The sequence below is a fragment of the Meleagris gallopavo genome, chromosome 8 (genome assembly GCF_000146605.3).
Source record: "Meleagris gallopavo isolate NT-WF06-2002-E0010 breed Aviagen turkey brand Nicholas breeding stock chromosome 8, Turkey_5.1, whole genome shotgun sequence".
In the NCBI taxonomy this organism is placed as follows: Eukaryota; Metazoa; Chordata; class Aves; order Galliformes; family Phasianidae; genus Meleagris; species Meleagris gallopavo.
Window position 1 is genome coordinate 24,657,879 of NC_015018.2, and position 20,599 is coordinate 24,678,477.

Here is a 20,599-nt window from a genome sequence, read left to right on the forward strand (position 1 = left end):
TGGTAGGAGCATTTTTATCACTATGTATCTCAAGAATCAGTAGGGTTATTAAAGCTTGCTATTTATAGGTACTCTAGGGCTATCAGCAAGTGCCAGTAATTTGTTCTTTTGACATCCAACCTTAGGTCAACTCCAGTAGCAGAAGGTTTTTTTTGTTTGTTTTTACAGGAAATGAAATGAAAGTACACAACAGAAGATTAATACAATATCCTAGGCCTGAGGAGAATAAATGCTCCCAATCATTCCACAGGGGAAAAAAAAAAAAAGGCTAGTGGCATGTGTATGTATTAAGAACAGAGCAAGATGTGGTCAAGGTGAGGTGTTCAAACAGACTATTAGATAACTGATACAGTGGCATTTGTGCATAAAGGAAATGCAGGCTGATAGTCTAGAAATGAGCTCAACTCCTCTAGTTCTTTGATTTTCAAAGTCATGTAAGTCAGAACTACCTGCAGATAAAATAGTATCTTGTTTGTATGCTACTGGCAAATGATAAAAAATAAGTTGAAAGCTGGGCCATAAATTCCATATTAGAAAAAAATCTTACAAGTTGCCTTTTTGCTCTGAACTGCCAAAAGGTATCTTGTACATCTCTGGCTTTGAAAAAATAAGGACTGTAGATTGAAAGATTTTGACAAGATTCCTTGATACTAAAATTATTACTGATGGGTCACATTTTTTCCATTACGCACAACTAATATACAAGTGCCTTTATAAAAACTACGAAATTGGACCAGAAGATTTTTTCCCCATGCCACCTGCTTTTAATTTATTTAGAATTAAAATAAGAAAGGCCTTCCAAAGGCCTACAGGTGCCCAAAGACATTAATTATACAATCTAGTCATTAAAGTTATGTTTCCAGTAGGAACTCAGCCAGACACCTGAAAAGTCCTTCTACCTTCTAATCATAACAGACCTACCATCCTCAGCCACCACCAATTCCCTTTCAAAGTGCTTGGAAAGTTAGCAGATTTCAGCTTTGAAGAATGCAACATTACAGCTGGGTTAGCAGTCATGAAAGCTAGTTCTATTTAACTAGTAAGCAAATAATAATTCCAATACAAAGATAATTTCTCTTATCTGACCTTGAACAACTTCTGCCAGCTATCTTCTTTCTCAAATTATGAAAAGTATCATCTTTGCATTCTTAGAGGCCTTCTATGAAGCATCCAGTAGCCTCCTTTCCATCAGTTAAATTAGCATTAATTTAAAATAATGCTAAATTTACTGTAGTAATGAGTCTAAAGACTGTAATTACAATTAGTATACCATGTCTACACTCCCCTATTGCCTCAGCACTATAACCTTTAATCAATCTGATTTTTTCCCTTCATGGAAGACCTTAAAATGTCTACTTTTCCCCTCAAATCTCACACATAACCACAAGAGCCATGGAAATCCCTGAATTTGTGTGCAATGCCATGAACATGCTCCCTCCAAAGACAAACACTTCCAGGCTAACACACTCATGCAACTACTAGTGCAGTAGACTCAGACTACCTACATTCATACTGATAAATGTTCTACTGGACAGAGAGTAAGTGTTGGTGCATACTATATGGGCCCACTACATTCCTACTGTATGAAGTAGAGGTTGCATCAGTGGAAAATAAAATATTTTATACATTTGATAGACAAGATATTAACATTTACTTCCAGGTTGTGGGCAATGCATCCTACTTAGCCTCTAGCCCAAAAAAGAGTATATTTATTAAGTATTATCTAGCATCACACTGAAGTACTCTGTGTCCCAGAACAGCTGGCTAAAGTCATGCTAATTTCATCTGCATGAAAGCCAAGTCTGGCAGAACAAGGATTATTAGTTACAATAGGTTCCAGTCTGCACTCTCGAATTACAAAGGTCACACAGCTGCATAAAGCTAATTCCCTCAGATAAAAGAACCTTCCTAAGTCACTGGACCATTGTCTGGGAGATGCTTGCCAAGTCCTGTCCTTCTGCTTGATAGAAAGTCACTGATAAATGCCTCCACAAAGTGGATAGTCTTCAATTTAGTTTTGATTTATTAGGACCCACTTAGGGTAGATAATTTAAGTAACACCTGCCACAACAGACAAGCACTGGAACTGCCATACTAGATGGTGGAGAAGGGAAAGCGGTAAGAATGGGTGAAGTTCAGCTGGAAGAGCAGACATGCTTGTATCAAAAGGTATTTCCAGAAACTCACTTTCAACAATACATCCACAGGCTGCCTCCATCTATCACAGATAGCCAGAAACCTGATAATTTGGTGCTTAAAGGTCCAACAGCCAGTGAAATAAGACCAGATAACCATGACCAATTCCTCTAGGTTTCCACAGATCAAAACTCTGCCAAAAAAAAAAAATCACCCTTCTTCCGTGGATTAAAATTGAGACATTGTAAATACACAGAAAATAGCCCATGATTTTTCACTGATTGAGAACAAAGTTTCCTGTTCAGCCTATCTACACTTACAGTGAATAAGGCACCTTAACTTTCACATCATGTGCAGGTTTTTTTTTCCCATCTCCATTCTCTTCCTCCTGTTTTAAAATTTATGGTTACAATTTAGGCTGATTTCAATTTCCATTAATAATATGTGCAACTAATGTACATTTAAGTGAATTTAATCATGTTGTAGTGACAGGTTTAGCTTAAAGCAGGTCTTCACTTAGAACTATCAAGTAAATTTCTCTTGAAAAGGTCAGTTTAACATTTAACAGGAGGGACCATTTTAGACAAGTTAGAATTTGCTCCACTTGTTTCAAAAGTGCAAAGGCTTTTCAAGTCAGCTTCAGTGGAGGCATGTCAATCAAATGAGAAAAGTGTCAGACACTAAAGGGAGAAGGTTTACTCATACCTCCATACAATCATACTAAAGGCTGCTGAACCTTGCGTGAACAACCTTGTGAGCAATTAACAGGGGTATTGTGCGTCTCAGTAAGAATAATTGTTATTCCCACAGAGGCAGCTCAGCTTTCCAGGACAGTAACAATATAAGCAGAAGAAATACTTGCAATCCTTTTCTGCGGCACCTTCAGCATGGCCCACCTCACCTGTGCTTATGCAGGAAAACATTTTAGCATTACCATGACCAGTATCAGCAGCACAGTGCCTCAGTTGTACATACACTTTATCGGTGGAATCCTCATAAGGTTCCCAGGTTCCACGAAAATATGTAAGCATATGATCAAAATATAGTATTTCCCAGTCAAGATTCCTGATCAGTTCAATCTTTACTTCTATATAAATCCATATATTAATCCATTCTAATTACATCTTTCTAAACCTTCTGCAGTTCTAACATACTCTTTTAAAAATAAGATTGATCAAAACTGGACACAAAAGGGTATTCATTTTACTATCATATGGTGTATGATACGAAATAGAGGTATATAGTTTTCAGATAACCCAAGAAAGGTATTAGTCACAATCTGATAATAAGGAAGGAATAGCTTACCCCTCTTCAAAGATATGGACTCACTGGAAAACTCCCAGATGGAAGCAATCTCTAAGTAGACGTTTCCTTTTTAGCTGGCAGTCCTTAGATAAGGTTAGGGAGAGAGAGCTCTTGAGTCCACTCCTTCTGGTCTCACACAGGTAAACTATTTGCACCTGTGTTCCCAGAGCTAGCCATGCCCCTTCACCAGATGCTCAATCGCTGGTGCAGGCTGTGACCTCATAGTTCCTACACATATAGCACTGCAGGATATATAATTACAAACATGTTTGTAGAAACAAGATCCCAGTTCTTGGGAGTTTCACTACTTGTAAGAGCTTCAAAATTAAATTTCTGTCATAGGAAAAGTGGTATATAACTGATGTGAATCATAATCTGAGCCCTGAAGTTGCTCAGCAGACTGAGAAGCCTACACCCATGGATTCTGGATAATCTTATTATGCTAAAAGCCTGCATATTCACACCTGCTAGGAGGCAGAAAGACTCATATTGCTGGGAGGCAGAAAAATATTCTGTGAGAGCCAAAGCAAATTGAATCCAAAAATGGGAGAAAAGCAACCCCTTTGCTCTTCCTCCTTTGTAACTTGTAGCTGGTGACTCCTGACATTTTTGCAAAATAAAAACCACAAAATAAGCTGAAGCATTTGGATCTTTGAACCTGAACCTCTAAGGAACACGGCAACACAAAATCTTGTAGCATCTCCATGTCACTGATGGAGCCTCTCTTTGTTGACAGTCACCAAGATTAAGACCATCCGTTACCTTCTCACCCATGAAGAAATGTAATGGGTCCTAAAAGACCTTTTCCATTATAAAATGAGTTCTTTCCCTAATGGTATTTTACATTAGGGGACAATTTCTGGGCAGAATCTAAAACATCCTCCAGGGACACATCCCAACATCCTAGCCAGCCTGTCATTTGGTGACAAGTTTCACAGTCTTACTGTTGTTTATGACTAAACAGTATCAGAAATGTAAAATTCATCACCAAACAGGAGTTGCCCATCTCCAACCAGCTGACTAATTTCAGCATGGTCTAAATTTCCCATTTAATCTCAAGCTCTCAAGGAGTCCTGGAGAGACCACAAAGAGTAACTTTGACATCTGCACTGTCACTGCCTGAATAATCATTATTTTACAGGCTTCTACTTCTGCTTGGAAAGTGAAGGGGGAGAGGGGGAGGTGGAGGGTGGATTGGTTGGTGGGAAGACATTGAAAGATCAGAGATAAAACTGAAATTCAGTCATCTGCAGGGTCACTTTGAAACGTTTCAGACACTTCTTTTCACCTTACAAAATGCCAAAGCAAAACTGTTCAGAATAAGACTCCAGAACAGAATTTCCTGGCACAATATCAGAAAGAACAGATTCGTTCATTTTGTGAAGGTATCCAGCTGAAATATAAGAGGTCTAGGCAGTAGTGGAAGGAGAGGATAGTCCAGAGCAAAATAGTCAGCTGAAGTACTGATGTTTCTGTAGCTGTCTGAGCATTAGAACAACAGCTAGGGCTGCTATTGCCACCAATATACTGAAATCAAATACTCTTTTAGAGCAAGGCAAACACAGATACAGTCATTTTCAAATGATAGAAAACTTAATTTAGGGGCCTCCTCCATCTGAGAAAAGCTTTCTGAGCCACTGTGTTTCTTACTAATGTGGGGCAATATTCTCTTTTAGCCCTTCAGGCTCTGCTTGTGGATATGACAGAAAGCGTGTTTAACAATGCAACAACACGATTATGGAGAGCAATAGACTCACAGGCAATTTGACCAATCAAGATGACAAAGACTGGGTTCAAAAAAGAAAAGGTTCTCCTAGCAGCAGTTCATTAAAATGAAAATGAAACTGCACCTTTCCAGCGCAACAAAAAGGATTTACTGGTCCGTAAATGGAAGGGAAAGAGAACAGCTTGAAAAAGTTCAATTATCAGTAAGATATAGACAATAAAAATCAGATATAGGAAGCAGCTAAGATTGGATTGGCTCTTGCACGAGAAATGGACAGCCAATGCCTGATTCTGTTCTGTCTGTATGTTTTATCCTGAAGGACCTTCATTTTGAGGGCTATGACGAGGTGAGCAGGAAAAGGAATCTTATTCTACAGGGAAACAGTACAGAAGGAGAAATCAAATTCTTTGGCAATTGTATTGTCACCTCTCAAACATGAAGTCTCTTTTGTCCCCATGAGTTGAGGCTATTGATCTAAATCAGAGGCTGAACAGCCTTTGCGCACCGAACTCGTGCATAACGATCAATTCCTAACTCATCTAAATAAAATTTTCAAATAAGAAGCCCCCTCTGGGTATTCAAGAAGGGAGATACTGGTTCAGCTAATTAGGCATAGTTGTCATAGCAGCTAATCAGCATACCTACATTCATCCCAGTGATTTGTATCAGCTGGGGAATTGTTCCAAAATGAATCAAGGGACTAAGACAGTACACACCTTTGGGAATTGCTGAATATAAATCTTTGGCTGAGCAAACAAGAGATGAAGGAAATGAAGGAGAAGCTGAGAATAAAGTTTAGTTTTAAAAGCTGGGAGAGAAGATGAACAGAAGTCATTCTTGTGACAATTGATAGACAGTCTGATCAGCAGCACTAGTAGGGTAGACAAAAGTGTCTGCTTTAGGGAAAGAACTGTTAACTAAACATAATAAATTATGAATCCCAAGAAGTCAGTCAAGAGTGCAGCAAATTACAGCACTGGAACACAAACAGTAAATCATGCACCTCTGCCTGAGGGGCTGAGGAAAGATCTCTGTTCTTAATTTCTAGAGTAGCCCTCTCCACAGTTTCAACAACCAGAACAGTCTTTTTATAGCAAATCAAGATATTTTTTTACTCATCTTCTCTAGGGCTCTGGCAGAAAGGCAATGCTATCAGTGCATCTTCATTACTTGTACCACTAGGCATTACATCAGCTGACAGTGCTGACATATTCTGCCCGAATCAGAGGCCAGCAAGTTCAGGTCTTTGAATGGTAGAACTGTATTTTCACAGGACTGTCTGTAAAAATAGTACTGCCAGCCCTGCTCCTACTGAGAATAAGTCTTCACAGTTTGTTTACGTTAGGACATTACAACTAGCAATAAACTCCAAGTTTATGAAAAAAATTGATTTGAGTTCAGTGCATTAGTAACAGCAAGCTTGTGTCTTTTAGCAGAACAGGCAAGATTCACCTTCCATTAGTCTCTACTGCAGCTGTACTGCAGTGTTACAGCTTTTCTTCTGCTTTTAGAAACCACACACTGGGTGCAGCTGGTGACTTCAAAAAAAAAAAAGACAACTACACGCATCCACTATGCAAGCCATGAAGCAATAGAGATGCCATGATACTTTGCTGTAGGGGGAGCAGGATGTGAGCTTGGTCAGTGTAGGACACCTGAGGATTTCTTTTCCTCTGTCTCCCAGAGAAGGTATGATTCCAATAACATATCAGCAAGGATAGCTGCTTTTGCTCTCCATCAATCAAATTTTCCCACGTGCATCCATTTCTTTGATACAGTACAGCAGCTGCCAGACATTGAAATGTAAAAAGAAATCCTTTATCCTGAGTCAAATTCTTCCTTAGAGTTTACCTCTGCCTTAGCATCTCCAATCTGTTAGACAATAAGCTGATGCATACTACCAAGGCACGTGAGCTTGATGCTCCATGAATCCCAGTCGGTTCGATAATCCAGGTCATTAACTTCAGCCCCTACTCATAACACTTCAAATTTCACCTAAATCAGGTGACAAAAATCAGGTGAAAACAGCAAATGGTTTAAGCTCATCCGAGGCAGCAGAGTCATTGCCTGAAGTGCCAGCAGCACTGCCTTCCCCATTGGCGAGCACTGGACTCACTGTTGTATGCATTTGAATTGCTAGATTTTCAGATGCAACAGTCCTGTTTTTACTGTAGATGTGTAACTCATAGGTACCCAAATAAACAGAAAAGAACATATCATTTTATAAATGCTGATTTGGTTTATAAGAACTATTTTGCATTTATGGATAGCACAAAAGAAAGCAAAAAATTCCTTTTAAATAGGAAAAACTGATAACGAGCCTGATCCAAAGCTTATTGAATTCTACATCAAAACTTTCCACAAATTTAATGACAGTTCACAAGAGATTCTAATTGTCATATATAATTACCTCGAAGGATATTAGAAGTTCTATGACCAAGAAGTCATATTTATGACATATCTGCATTTGGCAAAGTACTAGGCTCATATAAATATAGTATGTAGCTTTCAGACCAGCACTTACGCTCCTTGAAAATAATGACGTTCAAAGGACAGAAGTAGGGAGACCAGAGAAGCATTTTGAAGAAGAAATGAAGGGATAAACATGAGAGGAGAACTAGACAGCAATGCCCAGTGGGATGCTGAGGTATGTACATGACTGTCAAAAGTGTAGGCTAAATACATACACGTATACTTTAAAGCATCTGAGAAATTGCTGATGTAATCAGTATCCTCCTCCCACTTTCTGAATGGATTTGAGCTCATTAAATACAGCTGGAAGACATTGCAATAAAAACAGGACCCAGAATGAACAGAATTATGCAACCAGTTTTATACCACATCTCATGTGCATTCTCCCTGTGTGCCAGACTGAGCTATGTCCTGTTTAGTGTTTCCCAGTTAAGAGAAATCCTATCAAGAGTAGATCTTCAAAGCCCTTAACAGAGGGCTCAATGCTTTAAGAAGTTATGGGCAAAATAGGGAAAGTGAATGCCGGTATCATTCCATGTGTGATATTACCTGTAAACATTGCTAGTAGTAACTACGTGACTAACCTTCCTCTCAACCTTCTTTCTCCACCACCGAAATTTTGCAGCCAGTGGAAGCTGACTCATCCCACCAGACATCAAATCTCCTGCAGAAGCTAAGGCTGCCTTTCTGATATTCTCAGGACAGCAAGATCACAGCTTGCTAGAACTCTGTCTCTGGCTTCTACCTTTCAGAATAGTATTTCTACCAGTATTTTTGGGAGGCTATTTCTTACAAGAAGTCAAATTTATCAAACCAGAAAGGAGGAGATAGACTCAATTCTCTCTACATCACATTCAACCAGAAGAAGGCAGGACAATCATCATTACATACATTTAGAAATCTAAACCAACAAGGTCCTTATTGTAAGTTCAGGCACATTAATTAAATAGAAGTCCCTGCAGCACTGAGTCACGCGTCCCAAGCATGACTCTTTAGTCAAGGTTATTGCTACCACTCTGAAGAGAAATATTTCTGGGGGTAGTAGGAATAACATGGCCAACCTGAAAATCCTACAGAGATCAAGACACACAGGACCACTACCTTAGCCCATACCATGACATTTTCCAGTAAGTGGCATGTTACAAAATCTATACAGTACAAGTTCACCAAAGAACAAAAATTCTTCCTTATTAATCACTGGAGATTTCCAAAGCCTTCCTTTTTAATTACTCCATTCCTTAAATGATAATGCAATGCTTAAGAGCAATCAGTAAAACTCAAAGACATTCTGTTTTCCACCTCCATATGGAGCTCCTGGCCCTAAAGGCTACAAACAAGTGTAAATTTACAGTCATTTACTTATTTTTTTTTCCTTTTACTTCCATAGGGCACTCTATCTAATATGGCAAGTGGCAAATAAATTTCAGAAGATAAAATACAGCTGAGGGAATTTGCTTTCAACACACAGCAGGACTTGACATACATAAAGAGGTGTATGGAAAATGAACTGGATAGCTAAAAGGCACAAATTTTCTCACTTCTCAAGCAATAATTCAGCCCTCACCACAGTTGCAGGACAAAAACCCTTGTTGCTTTTCAGCTGTCCACAGTTTCAAATGTTAGAAGTTTGTATTGGTTCAAATGCTGGATAAGTTCAAAGGAGGAAGAGCAACCCCTCCATAAATGTACTCAAAAAAAGGCTATTAAGGACCTCAACTTGATCTTTGTTGTTTTAAGAAATACACCACCCAATGCCTCACTGCACTCACATCCACTGTTTGGTCTCCGTTAATGTTCAACAAACACCAATGAATGTCAATGGATGTCATCTTTTTTCCACATGGAGAAATTCAGTGACACACCTTTGCTCCACGTACATGCCCATATCAAACACCACTCTGTCAGATGGCCCCTCTGTTACCATCTCTCTTTCACAACATGGCAACAAAATGTAACGGAATTTTGGTGGAAAGGTTCAATCTCTACTGCCATACCACCAACATCCACCTCAGACATCATGGGCCAATATCATGACATGAGGCACTTCTTTCAGAGCAGCCCTCATTGAAATTAAAGAAATTTTAATTGCAATCTGCATGTGTACACACAAAACAGTTCTGGTATGTTGAACTCTCCTCCCCTCCAAAAAGCTCACTTTCAAATAGTTTGTTTCAGAGGCAGCAGTAACAAGCTGAAGACTAGGTCAGAAGTCACAGGATCAGGAACACACCACAATAACTTTATCAGGAGATGTCCATTCCTCATTGAAGTTCAGCTTTCTTTGTAGAGAAGCAGATAAAGCTCAATACAGTTGGTGCATCATCTCTAGTGAAGAAACACTCTCAGCAAGGAACCAGAAGCCCTAACCCAACATTTGAGGACTTACAGCAATCCATACATATAAAACTGTTATATCTCTATACAAGTTTTTTGCTTTGTTTTGTTGTGTTTTTTTTTTTTATAAGAAATTTAAACAGCAATTCTGCTAATCAACAACCTTTGTTTACTCTGAGAATTTCACTCCATCTATTTCCTAAAGGAATTGAGTCAGCAGCTTCTGAAACAATAAAGAGCATTTGAATGTAAGAGAAGCAAACTGACAAACCCAATGGCTTTTTAATGGTGTTAATAGAGGGGATGGACAATGAAATTACACTTATTACAAGAATGACCATTATTTTCTTATGGGACAAAGATTAAATAGTCTTTATAGCTGCACTTACTGTATTTTCAACCACCTTTTCTGTTTACTCTGCATTCTGATGACATTATATAGCTAAGCAGTAATAGCTATCAATACCAATAGTAAGAAAAGCCTAACAATAAGGCTGATGCTACTTTAATTCCTACAGACAGAAGTCGCTTACAGAGCAGATCAAACACCAGTGGAGTGTGGTGCTTGACTCAAGTCAGTGAAGTAATACCAGCTTCAACTAGCTGAAGAGCTGATTTCCCATGCACTTTTTCTAAACTTTACTGTCTTCACTATAAAAAAAAGAGATTTCTACCCCAGCGTCAACACTTTTCATGTTTTGCTCACCTTATTTCATCATTCATCACACATTTCCTTTTATTTCACCTACAAAAGTACTATTCATATAAATACACACCGAACTGTTCACCTGTGATTTCAAGTATTTGTTATACACGTGACCTTAAGGAGAGACATTTAATGTTATGACCTCCTCAGATATTCTGAGACTAGATTGTATTAACACATTTTAAGATTACCAGCTTCAGATCTGTTATAATATTTTGCATCTATTCTTTAATTCAAATCAACACTTCACCATGCAAGCCTTGTGCTGCATTGAATCATTTGGAATAGAAAATGTAAAATAATAATGTAAAATTATTTTAGGATAATGGAAATGAACAAATTTAGGTATGAGATGCAACTACATTACAGTAGCATCACTTGCAATGTAAAAATTCATTCACCTACACAGAGTCCTGTGCTACCATAAAAATATCAAGGTGGACATCTTGTGTCAGCACAGAAGTGAGTTTAGCTCAGTACATTGTCTCTGATGATGCCAGAACAGACGTCTACTAAGAACAGACATCTGCACAAGACTTCAAAAAACAAGAATCCATATTTCCCTTAAACACTATCAGAGCCTCCAACAGTTGGTATTCTGTGACTTCCTGGGTCACAGATGGCATCTTTAGTAGCCATGTTTACGTTGTTTCTGCAGCACAGAAACATCATCGACAGCATGATGCATTGTTGAACCTTCAATTTCTCTTTCAATTCTGTCCAGAAATTTCATAATGCACGCAGAGAGGAGTTGAAAATTATATATTGTCACAAAGTCTATCAATCCAAATCAGAATCATAGAATAAACATTATCTAGTTTTAATTTCATTATAAATTCAACTCCCGTCTCCTTAGTTTATATATTCAGCAATCAAAACAGTTTATTTTAGCCTCTTCACAACAGGACATGATGCTTGGTTCCCTGCCTATTCCAACTCCTACACATTCCCTGATCACAGCTCTTCATTGTACTGTATACAGTATGGTTAAGTAAAGCCTTCAGCCCTTATCCTACTATTATGCTTTGTTGGACTAAAATACATTTCTTAAAGTCAGCCCGGCTCACTAAGCAATCCATTTGATCACTGTGACAATCTCAAGTCACAGCAATTCACTACACTGCTTGTCACAAAATTTGGAAATTACGCTAGTAGATTTATTACCACACTACAGGATACAAATATCCTCTAACACTGTACCTTGCAGAATGCTATTAAAAACGCCTTGCAAGGAGAGAACTCCTCACAGATGACTTCTGAATTTGCTGATTCTTGATTATGCCAAATATTTATCTTCCGATTACCACAAACTCAGGCAGTATCCTGTTCTCTGAACTATGCAGCTCTCTTGTATCACAGTAAGTTCAGTCGTACTTCTACTCACTCCGATCACAAACTGGTCTGATTATCTCACATAGAAACATTGAGAGGTAAAATTCACGTCCTGAATCCAGGACCCTCCTGCCTTAAACAAATTACTGTATTGGGGAAGAAAAGCCAGGAAATCAAAAATAACTCATCCAATTCTCTGTTAAGACTGCTTTTGGCTTTCAAATTGCTGTTATGAATCATCTTAATAAAGCACTTTGGGAAATAAATCAAAAACTATTAAGACACTTGTGACATCACACTTGCTTTGAGTAACATCCACATCTTGAATGTACAGTACACATGTACTAAGTAGGTGGTGTAGTTTTAAGAAAAATAGAAAAAAAATGTATTGGCTTCTTTCTCCTTTGGCTCCTTTAACAGAGATAAAGCACTGGGACTGTAATGAGCTTTTCTTACAAAAGAGTCAGCATTGTGAAAGCTGTTAACATACAATGAGAGATTACAAAGAATAAGACCATTTACCTTTGAAAAGGGAATACTTAGAAGGGAAATTTACTGAGGTCTTTAAGTTTCTTTCTTACCACCTCCATCGTGACTAGCCTTTAAATTTTATGCTGCCTCATAACAAGAGAGCAAATCGTCACTTGAGCATTGGCAGGGAAGCAGAAAAATGATATTTCCACAATGCCTGTAGTCAGCACACACTGCTCACAGCAAAAAGAGGTCAGTCTTACAGACCACAGTTGTGCTTACCGGAAAGGGCCGATAATTTAATAGCCTATAATACATATTTTAAAACAGTTACTCATGTTAATGTAGCAAGTCATCAAAATTCATGCTTCGGGACATAAGCTGATTTCTGTAGTAGGGCAAGAAAAAAATTATCCTGAAGATAGTAGGATTCATATCAAGAGTTTAACACTGATAATAGCTGTCATTTGTCGGGAAGTGCCAGAGGCAGTCTAGGAAAGATAGCAGAGCACCTCTGAAAACTGTAGCAATGAAAATTCATTCGGAGGAAGAACTCTACAAATGCTTCACATTGTTACCTACTCTGTAGTAAAAAAAGGGGTGTTGCTACCATGGAGAGAGAAGGAAAAATGCTTTGATTTTGCCTCCCTCATATCTCAGAAACTACAAGCTCAGAGCAGCTGAAGATATAAAAACTATTAGGAAAATAAAGATGTTTCATTTCTTCATAAAGAAGAAATGATACAACCGTGATTCTCAGAGATTTTGCTTTGCTGCTGCCTTTACTGTTTCTCTCATTTAGCAGCTCTTCCCTGCAATGCTCCACAGACCACAGTAATAAATTCATTTCTGTGTTGATGTCCCTTCCCTGGAAAGGAAACAGATCGTCTATCAGGAATGGTATTGAATCTCACTTCTTTCTACCCTTCTGCAAGTATTACCTTCTCTTAGAGGAGAATCCAAACCAAAGATGTCATACTTTGGTCCAAAGACATTGATCTACATAAATCTCAAAGAGTCTCTCGAAACTCCGTACAGTGCTGGATGCGAATACTTCAGAGGTTTGTCTTGCTAATGAGCCTTGCCTTTGGTAGTGAAAATAGGCTGTTCATGGAAGAATCCACCTCATTCCAACTCCCTTCCCATTCCCTCCTGGTTTGCCTTTCTAGCCAAGATAGGCAAATCTGTTGAAGACTTCCAATATTCTTTTCACCATGTGAAAAAATCAGAAAGGTGGCCTTTCTCTCACCACAAAAGAAAACAACCAGATGTGATCACGAACAGTCACTTGGTTCTAAAACCTCATGTTTTAAGGAAGAACAGAAGGGAATAAACAGGAACCCTACAGATATGAACACATATATATAGTAGATTAGAGAAATCAAAAGAAAAGGCCACTTCCAAGGAAGTCATCCTATTTTCATGTAAAGAGTGTCTGTTAATGCAATGCATTCAGAACTAGGTGCCTATTTAAATATGAATTTTTACAGGACATTTTGTCCAGATGTTTTACTACAACCTCCAAGAGAGACCTACAGACATCTGGCTCCTACTGTAGTAATAAGCAGCTTTCAGTGTTTGTCTGTGTAACTCCCAAGGCACAGGTTCACAAGTATTTGGCACCTGGATCTGAAGACCCAGAGCTCAAGCTAGTATAGAAAGCATTAAATGTAACTGTAAGCAAGCTAAACCCAAATATATTATTTTCCCAATAAGTGAAGCACGTAGCCCTCTGAAAAGGCAACTACAATTTTACACAGCTTCTCAAAAAGAAGTGTGTGTGCAGTGGGAAGTAAAAAAAAAAAATTAGAACACAAGGGGTGTTTTGCTTCCTGCTTCTAAACCAGTAACTACAGCACCATTTCTTTGTTCTGCCTTATCAGCTCCAGTCTAGCTTGTTTGCATTTATTACATAGCCACAACAAATGCATGCACCTCATAGATCAATTTATTAATTTTTTTTTTTTTTAACTTGTATCATTTTCAGGAACAAGTACAGTCTGGGAAAACAGGTGTGCAAGTTAATCTTCTAGTCTACAGAGGAATGACAAACTGCATTTGAACATTATGTCTATAAAATAGCATGAACTTTATGCATCTGTTATTTACAGTATATTGATAATATATGTCAGAATTAATATTCATTATCTTGATTTACATGTTTTTTTCACACAGAAAATGGATTGGTATTCCTTCTGATTTACTTGACAGCACTTCTACATTTCATGACTGGCTGCAACAGAGAACACATTTTTAATATGCTTAATAAATTTGCATTGTCATTAACATGGAATGTTTTATACATGCAGACCAGGCAATGAGGAGCACATCTCTAAATCCTCCACTGAATACAATCCTTCAAAATACCAGGGCATGACTCTTCATGCTGTGTCAAGGCATAACTTATTTGCCATTGATAAAATAAATACAGAATTTAAGCCACAAAGTGCAAGAGATATCCTGGCCCTCTCCTTCCAGGAAGGTAAGAATATGGATGATTTCAACAGGATGCTGCCGACTTAGAACCGATTAAAGCATTTGCTGTGAGTTGTTTCTTAAGCATTTTTTGTTTTGTTTTGTTTTTTAATGCCTTTTTACTTTCTCCAGTTTCATTGAAATTTGTTTTGATAGTTGCCAAAGTTTTCTGGGATGTTTTGCCTGCTAACTACAAGAGTTGAATGTGCTAGGAGGCTTTATTAGTGTAAGTCACCAGGGTAAAATAAACAGTTGTGATAAAAAAAATGATAGCTGTGGAAACTGCCAAGTCCCTGGGGTCCTGCTGGCTGAATAGTATCCCATCCCACAAGGCTGCACGCAGCTCCACATTCAGAGTATGAAATCCACCTTCTAAGCTTGCATCCAGCACAGCCAGATCTCCCGCTGTGATCAAACCGTAAAAAGATACTGCTTCCTATGTGAATAGCTGAGAGTGTAGATATATTTTTCCCTTCCTTCACAGATGCCCTCCAGCATATATACACACAGAACAGCCAGTGGTTCATACGTTTGCAGGAGCAAAAATGAAAACAAACAACAAAAAAGGACAAAGAAGTGTCATTGTTCCACAGTTAAAATTTCACTAAATGCTCATGAAAGATAAGGTAGTAGCATTTATCAACACTGAGCAACTAGGACATCATATTTATGGATAAAAGCATTTCAAACAGTCCTTTTCATATTCCTCTTTCCCACAGTACTGTCTGTTAAAATGTACTTAATGACTTCTTTCCCCATTTTGCCAGTTCTACACATACAGATTTGCTTCTCCTCCACCTAAAAGACCTTAATCTGCCATTTCAGAGCATGCTGTGTCACTAAATTGCAGGTTATGACCTTATTAATGTGGCTCAGTAGGTAGAAAATAAACATGCACGGAGAAGAGCCCATTTGTAAAACAGAAGTAAGAAATCATCATACAAAGTGCAGGAGGACAACAGAGTAACAGACTTCTCCTCCAGATTACCTTCAAAGGGACAAAGTACTGCTAACCTTTCAAGTATCCCACTCTAAGAACTCTCTAGCCCAGAGAAAGAAAATTACATACTAATGCAAAACTATCACCATTAATAAGTGTTTTCATCAAAACACTTTCCTGCATGATGATGACTACAAGACTGCTCATCATACAGAGCTAACACTGATAGTACTTAAACTTTTTGTCTGCTTTTACCCATCACCTTGTCTTCAGCAATAGCTGATAGCAGTAGAGAGCAGGAACACAATTTGGATATAGCCTTAATTCTCTACATACACATTGCTTACAATTCCTGAGTGAAAGATAGTGTCTTTGCATTCAGCTCAGTGAATTCTTTATTTCATCAAGCAGATCCATGAAAGAAATAAAGGTTATTCCTATATCTACAAGTGACAATGCTCTAAGGTATCTGTTTCTTTGCTGACTTACATATCAAATTCATCTTCTTGAAGTCCTTGAATGGATAGAGTTGCAGGATGATGTGCTTTACGTATCCCTTGCTTTCTATATGGGAAGCTAAAGCCAGATCTATGAGGCATGAATCTTTTCTAGAATCCTTGATTTCCTTATGGCGTACATGTAAAAGCTTCCGTATTGCAGGAACCAGGAGCAGTAGAGTACAAGCTGGAAGTGGTAAGCTCAAGGACGGTGTTGGAGTGTAGAAGTACTGTCAATAGCAGCCAGAACAAGCAGAGCAACAGATACATGTTTAGAGCATAACTGTTTGCAAGCCAAGCAAACCTTACATCTTTCTACTTTCTGGGTGAAAAGTTTAAATTGCTGCTACTTTCTAAAGAAATATCAAACTATGACATGAAAGGAAAGAGGCAAATAGCACCACATACTGCTTGTCAACCACTAAAGATCCTAATGGAAAGAGTCCTACATATCTCTCCAGAATATCATGCTTATACAAAAAAAAACGATTTTTGTTCTCCACTGTATGCAGCTCATGGACACCGTAGTCACTGTTCTGGTATTTTTATTTATTGGAAATGTATGCTTATCTTACTCTAGTGGTAAAAAAAAAAAAAACTCATCTCTTAACTCTCACAGCTCAATCTGAGAGATACCTAGGACAGAAAGAGAAATAAACCCAGTACAGTCGGTTAATTGCTCAGTGACAGATAATCTTTTCTCCTTTCTGTTTTCCTCCTCTTCTATAAAAAGAGTAGCAAATGTAAATAAAAGTCTTTCATCTAAAATGCTGGAAAAAGTATGTCAAGATAACAGCATAATTAAAGTCAGGCACAGCCATATACAAAGCTTCATTTACCATATACAGAAATAACAGCTCACTTGCCACCCAAAGCCTGGTGAGCTTCTGAGCTTCAGTACTCAAGAAGATAGTATGGATACTGTTTCTTTCCTCTGCTATATTTCATGCCTTCATGTCTGTCACAAGTGGTCTCTTAATTCATGGGTCGTTTCGGAAGGACAATTTCCTTCCATTAGCACTGCAGCCAGCTGCAGTTAAACTGGCTGAAAAATTATAAAGAAATGCCATTCTAGCAGGTAGTAGTACGTTTACAAAGAACACATTCATACCTTGTAGGCGATGGCATGGTTATGTTATAGATGGTTACAGTCTCATCAGTCATAAAACCGCTTAAATCACTCAACAATGACAGATGCACTTATAATCAGCTATAGCACAAATGACTTGCGTCTGTGACATGCTTCTAAACAGCCCCTCATTATTCATCAGCCTTTGGAGAACACACTCTCCACAGGAGGCGAGAGTGGTATTTCTTTGTCATGTACTCAAGGCAGAGATTCCTCTTCAGTGGTGAGAACATGCAGAAGATCTGTCTTTTTCCTCAGAAACAGAACTCTTGACATCAGAAATCAAACCAGACATGAGATCATGATTTCCTCTATTCCTTAGCATCAAAGCTAGAGGGAAGAAATAAATTGAAGTATAAGATACGTTTCTGCCTTTCACTCAATTCAATTTTTCTACCCTTTTGAAGCAAGGAGATGTAAATTAACACATCACTTACGCAGCCAGGAGGTGCAATAGCTAATAACCTCTCTGTCGGGTGAATTAAATAATAAGACATGCCCATTCAGTCATTTCTTTCCATCACACTAAGAACAAAGAAGCTGTCAGGGGATCTTGAGAAGGTTATATATTAATGATCCAAATACATATCTGCATGGTGAGCAGGGATCTAACTGTAGAGCCAGTCTCAGGACAGAGCACAGCACGATCACCTACAGCTGACATAAGGCATCAGGACTCAGTTAAGAGAATGAAGCATGCTGGTGAGTGACAGTCAGAGCAGCCACAAGAACCACAGAGTCAATTGAGAATAATAATGAAGCACTACAGAGAAACACGGGTGCCTTTTAGCCATTCTGGTTCTCCTCTGACATCTTCTAGAGAAAAGTCTTTCTCCAGAGACTCTGGATGATTGGCCACGCAGCTGTAAACAAGTTCTGGCAAGCGACAGATGCCAAGTAAAACTAGAGCTGATGAGTTCAAAACAAGCCAAGCAGTTCCTCAAACCCACAGTATTCTTTGCTCCAAGATGTCACAAGTGCTAGAAGTTTTAACAACACTGCTGAAGATACTAAGGAAGTTAGTTCATACTAGTGAAGTTGCACAGTGGTAAATATTATTTCTTGAAACTATTGAAAAATGAAACAAAATTTACATACCAAATAAAAATACACTGATATAATAATAATAATAATAAAATATTCAGATAGATCTTAAACCAAAGGATGAGGAAGGACCTGAGATTTCAACACTATGAATGAAGGCTGGGAGAATGCAAGGAACTGTCAGATAAGAAAATCCTGTTTGTATATTCTCTCTCTTAGATTGCTTTTTGGCAACAGGATACTAGGTTGGAGAAAATATAGCTTTTCTTATGTCATTTTCTGATATTAAGGAAGTCCGAAGTCCAGTAAAGTGCTCTACACTCACTAGCTGTAGGTTTGCTACGCAGCCAAACTCCAGGATGCTGATATATCCTTCAGTGACATCTGCACATCTCCCCCTTTCAAACATGGTAAAATTCAAGCTTCACAGAAATTAGTTATGAAACAGGAAACAGCATAAGCTCATTGGCAAGTGCCCAAGTTCACACATCACATCTAGGGTTACTTTCTCCACTCTGATGTGGCTGTTCTGTTTTCAGCCAAACAAGAACCTCAGCACAATCCTGCATTGCATCACAAGAGCAAAATAATTCTTTAGAACTGTCAGCAACAAAGAAGGATGTCTCTCCACAGAGTAAACACCATGCCTTCCTCAATGATTAATAAAGCAGATGGAGATTTTTCAGGGAGAAATGACTGAGGGTAGTTAGAGGGAATAAGTAACAGATATTACATTTATAAGTATTACTTTTTGAAATCATTTGGACACCTCAATGTGCATATCAGACAAGGCAAAGGGCAGCAGAGACAATATGATCCTTTTTGATCTCAAGCCCTACCAGCAATTTATATGAAATAGGCAGATCTAATTATCTCCATAGCACAACAAGAAATAATTTAATCAGCGCCACAAAATGCTAATCATTCCGTATTTTTTTTTCTTTCTACTGCTAGAAAGAAAATCCTACAAGTTTTGGTATTTCATCAGCTGAGAGAGACAGTAGTCTGTTCACCTCCATCAGTGGCCTTCATAAAAGCTCTCCAGACTGCCCAACAATGCTTTGTAAATCAAACCACAAGATAAATTTCCCTTTATCTATTATGGCTCTGAATGCTTCCACAAGAACCATGAAGTAAACACCTCTTAGATCCATTTTTCAGATAGATAAAAAATTACCATCTGCCCTCACTGGATCCAAAAAAAAAACACCGTAGAGAAATAGACCACAGGAAAATCCTTGCCTTTGGTTCAGAGTGCAGGATATGCTCTTAAAGTCATTAAAGTATCAAGGCATCCCTTACAAATCACTACAACAGACAGAATCACACAAATTGAAATCCATCATCTGATACTAATGCTACAAGTTCTGAACAAACAGACCTGGGATACTCATTTGAGCCCACTTTAATCACAGATAGTTTCCCAGTCTTAGCAGAAGTATTGTTTGGGCAGTAGACAGCCATAAGATTCTTCATAATAAAGAAGGACATGAGATTGAGTTCTTCTAAAAATAAACCAATTGATTAATTTTATTCCGAATAAGACAAAAGGGGAAATCAAATGACAGCAGGTTCGTGAAATATGTTATCTATTCGAAAAACAAAACAATCAAAACTTCAGCTTCTTCATCTTCAAGTACAAATAAAAGAGAGAGAGGTTAGCTACAAACCTTCCAGCAAATTTAAAAAAAATCCAATTAAATAAAAGAATTGTATCAGGCTGCTCCTATTTAAAAGATAGTAATTATTAACTCAATTTATCTCCATACCTCCAAAGAGAGCTCTCTGTGATGCTTCCCAGGTTGTAGTCATATAGCTTTGTCAGAATTAGAATCACCTGAAGGCAAAAGAAGAAATCATGGTTAGTCTCAAACAATTATAAACTTACAGAAGTGAAATGACCCCAGAGAGAACTTAAAATTCCTTTAATGGGTGCTTAAAATAACTATAACTGAAGTTAGAAGTATTTGCCTAAACTGACACAGGAAGTATTCACAGACAAACTGTTACAGAATACAAGGTGATTTCTGCT

General features: G+C 38.1%; 1 protein-coding gene across 2 annotated transcripts in view; it reads right to left on the minus strand.

The window, feature by feature from the left end:
• Positions 1-20,599, minus strand: part of LOC100544091 (VPS10 domain-containing receptor SorCS1) — a 255,333-nt gene that overhangs the window by 164,821 nt on the left and 69,913 nt on the right. For both annotated transcript variants that reach the window (XM_031554506.1, XM_031554505.1), the window contains exon 2: positions 20,337-20,404. In XM_031554506.1, coding sequence (XP_031410366.1) covers positions 20,337-20,404 — 68 coding nt within the window. The remainder of the gene's footprint in view (positions 1-20,336; positions 20,405-20,599) is intronic.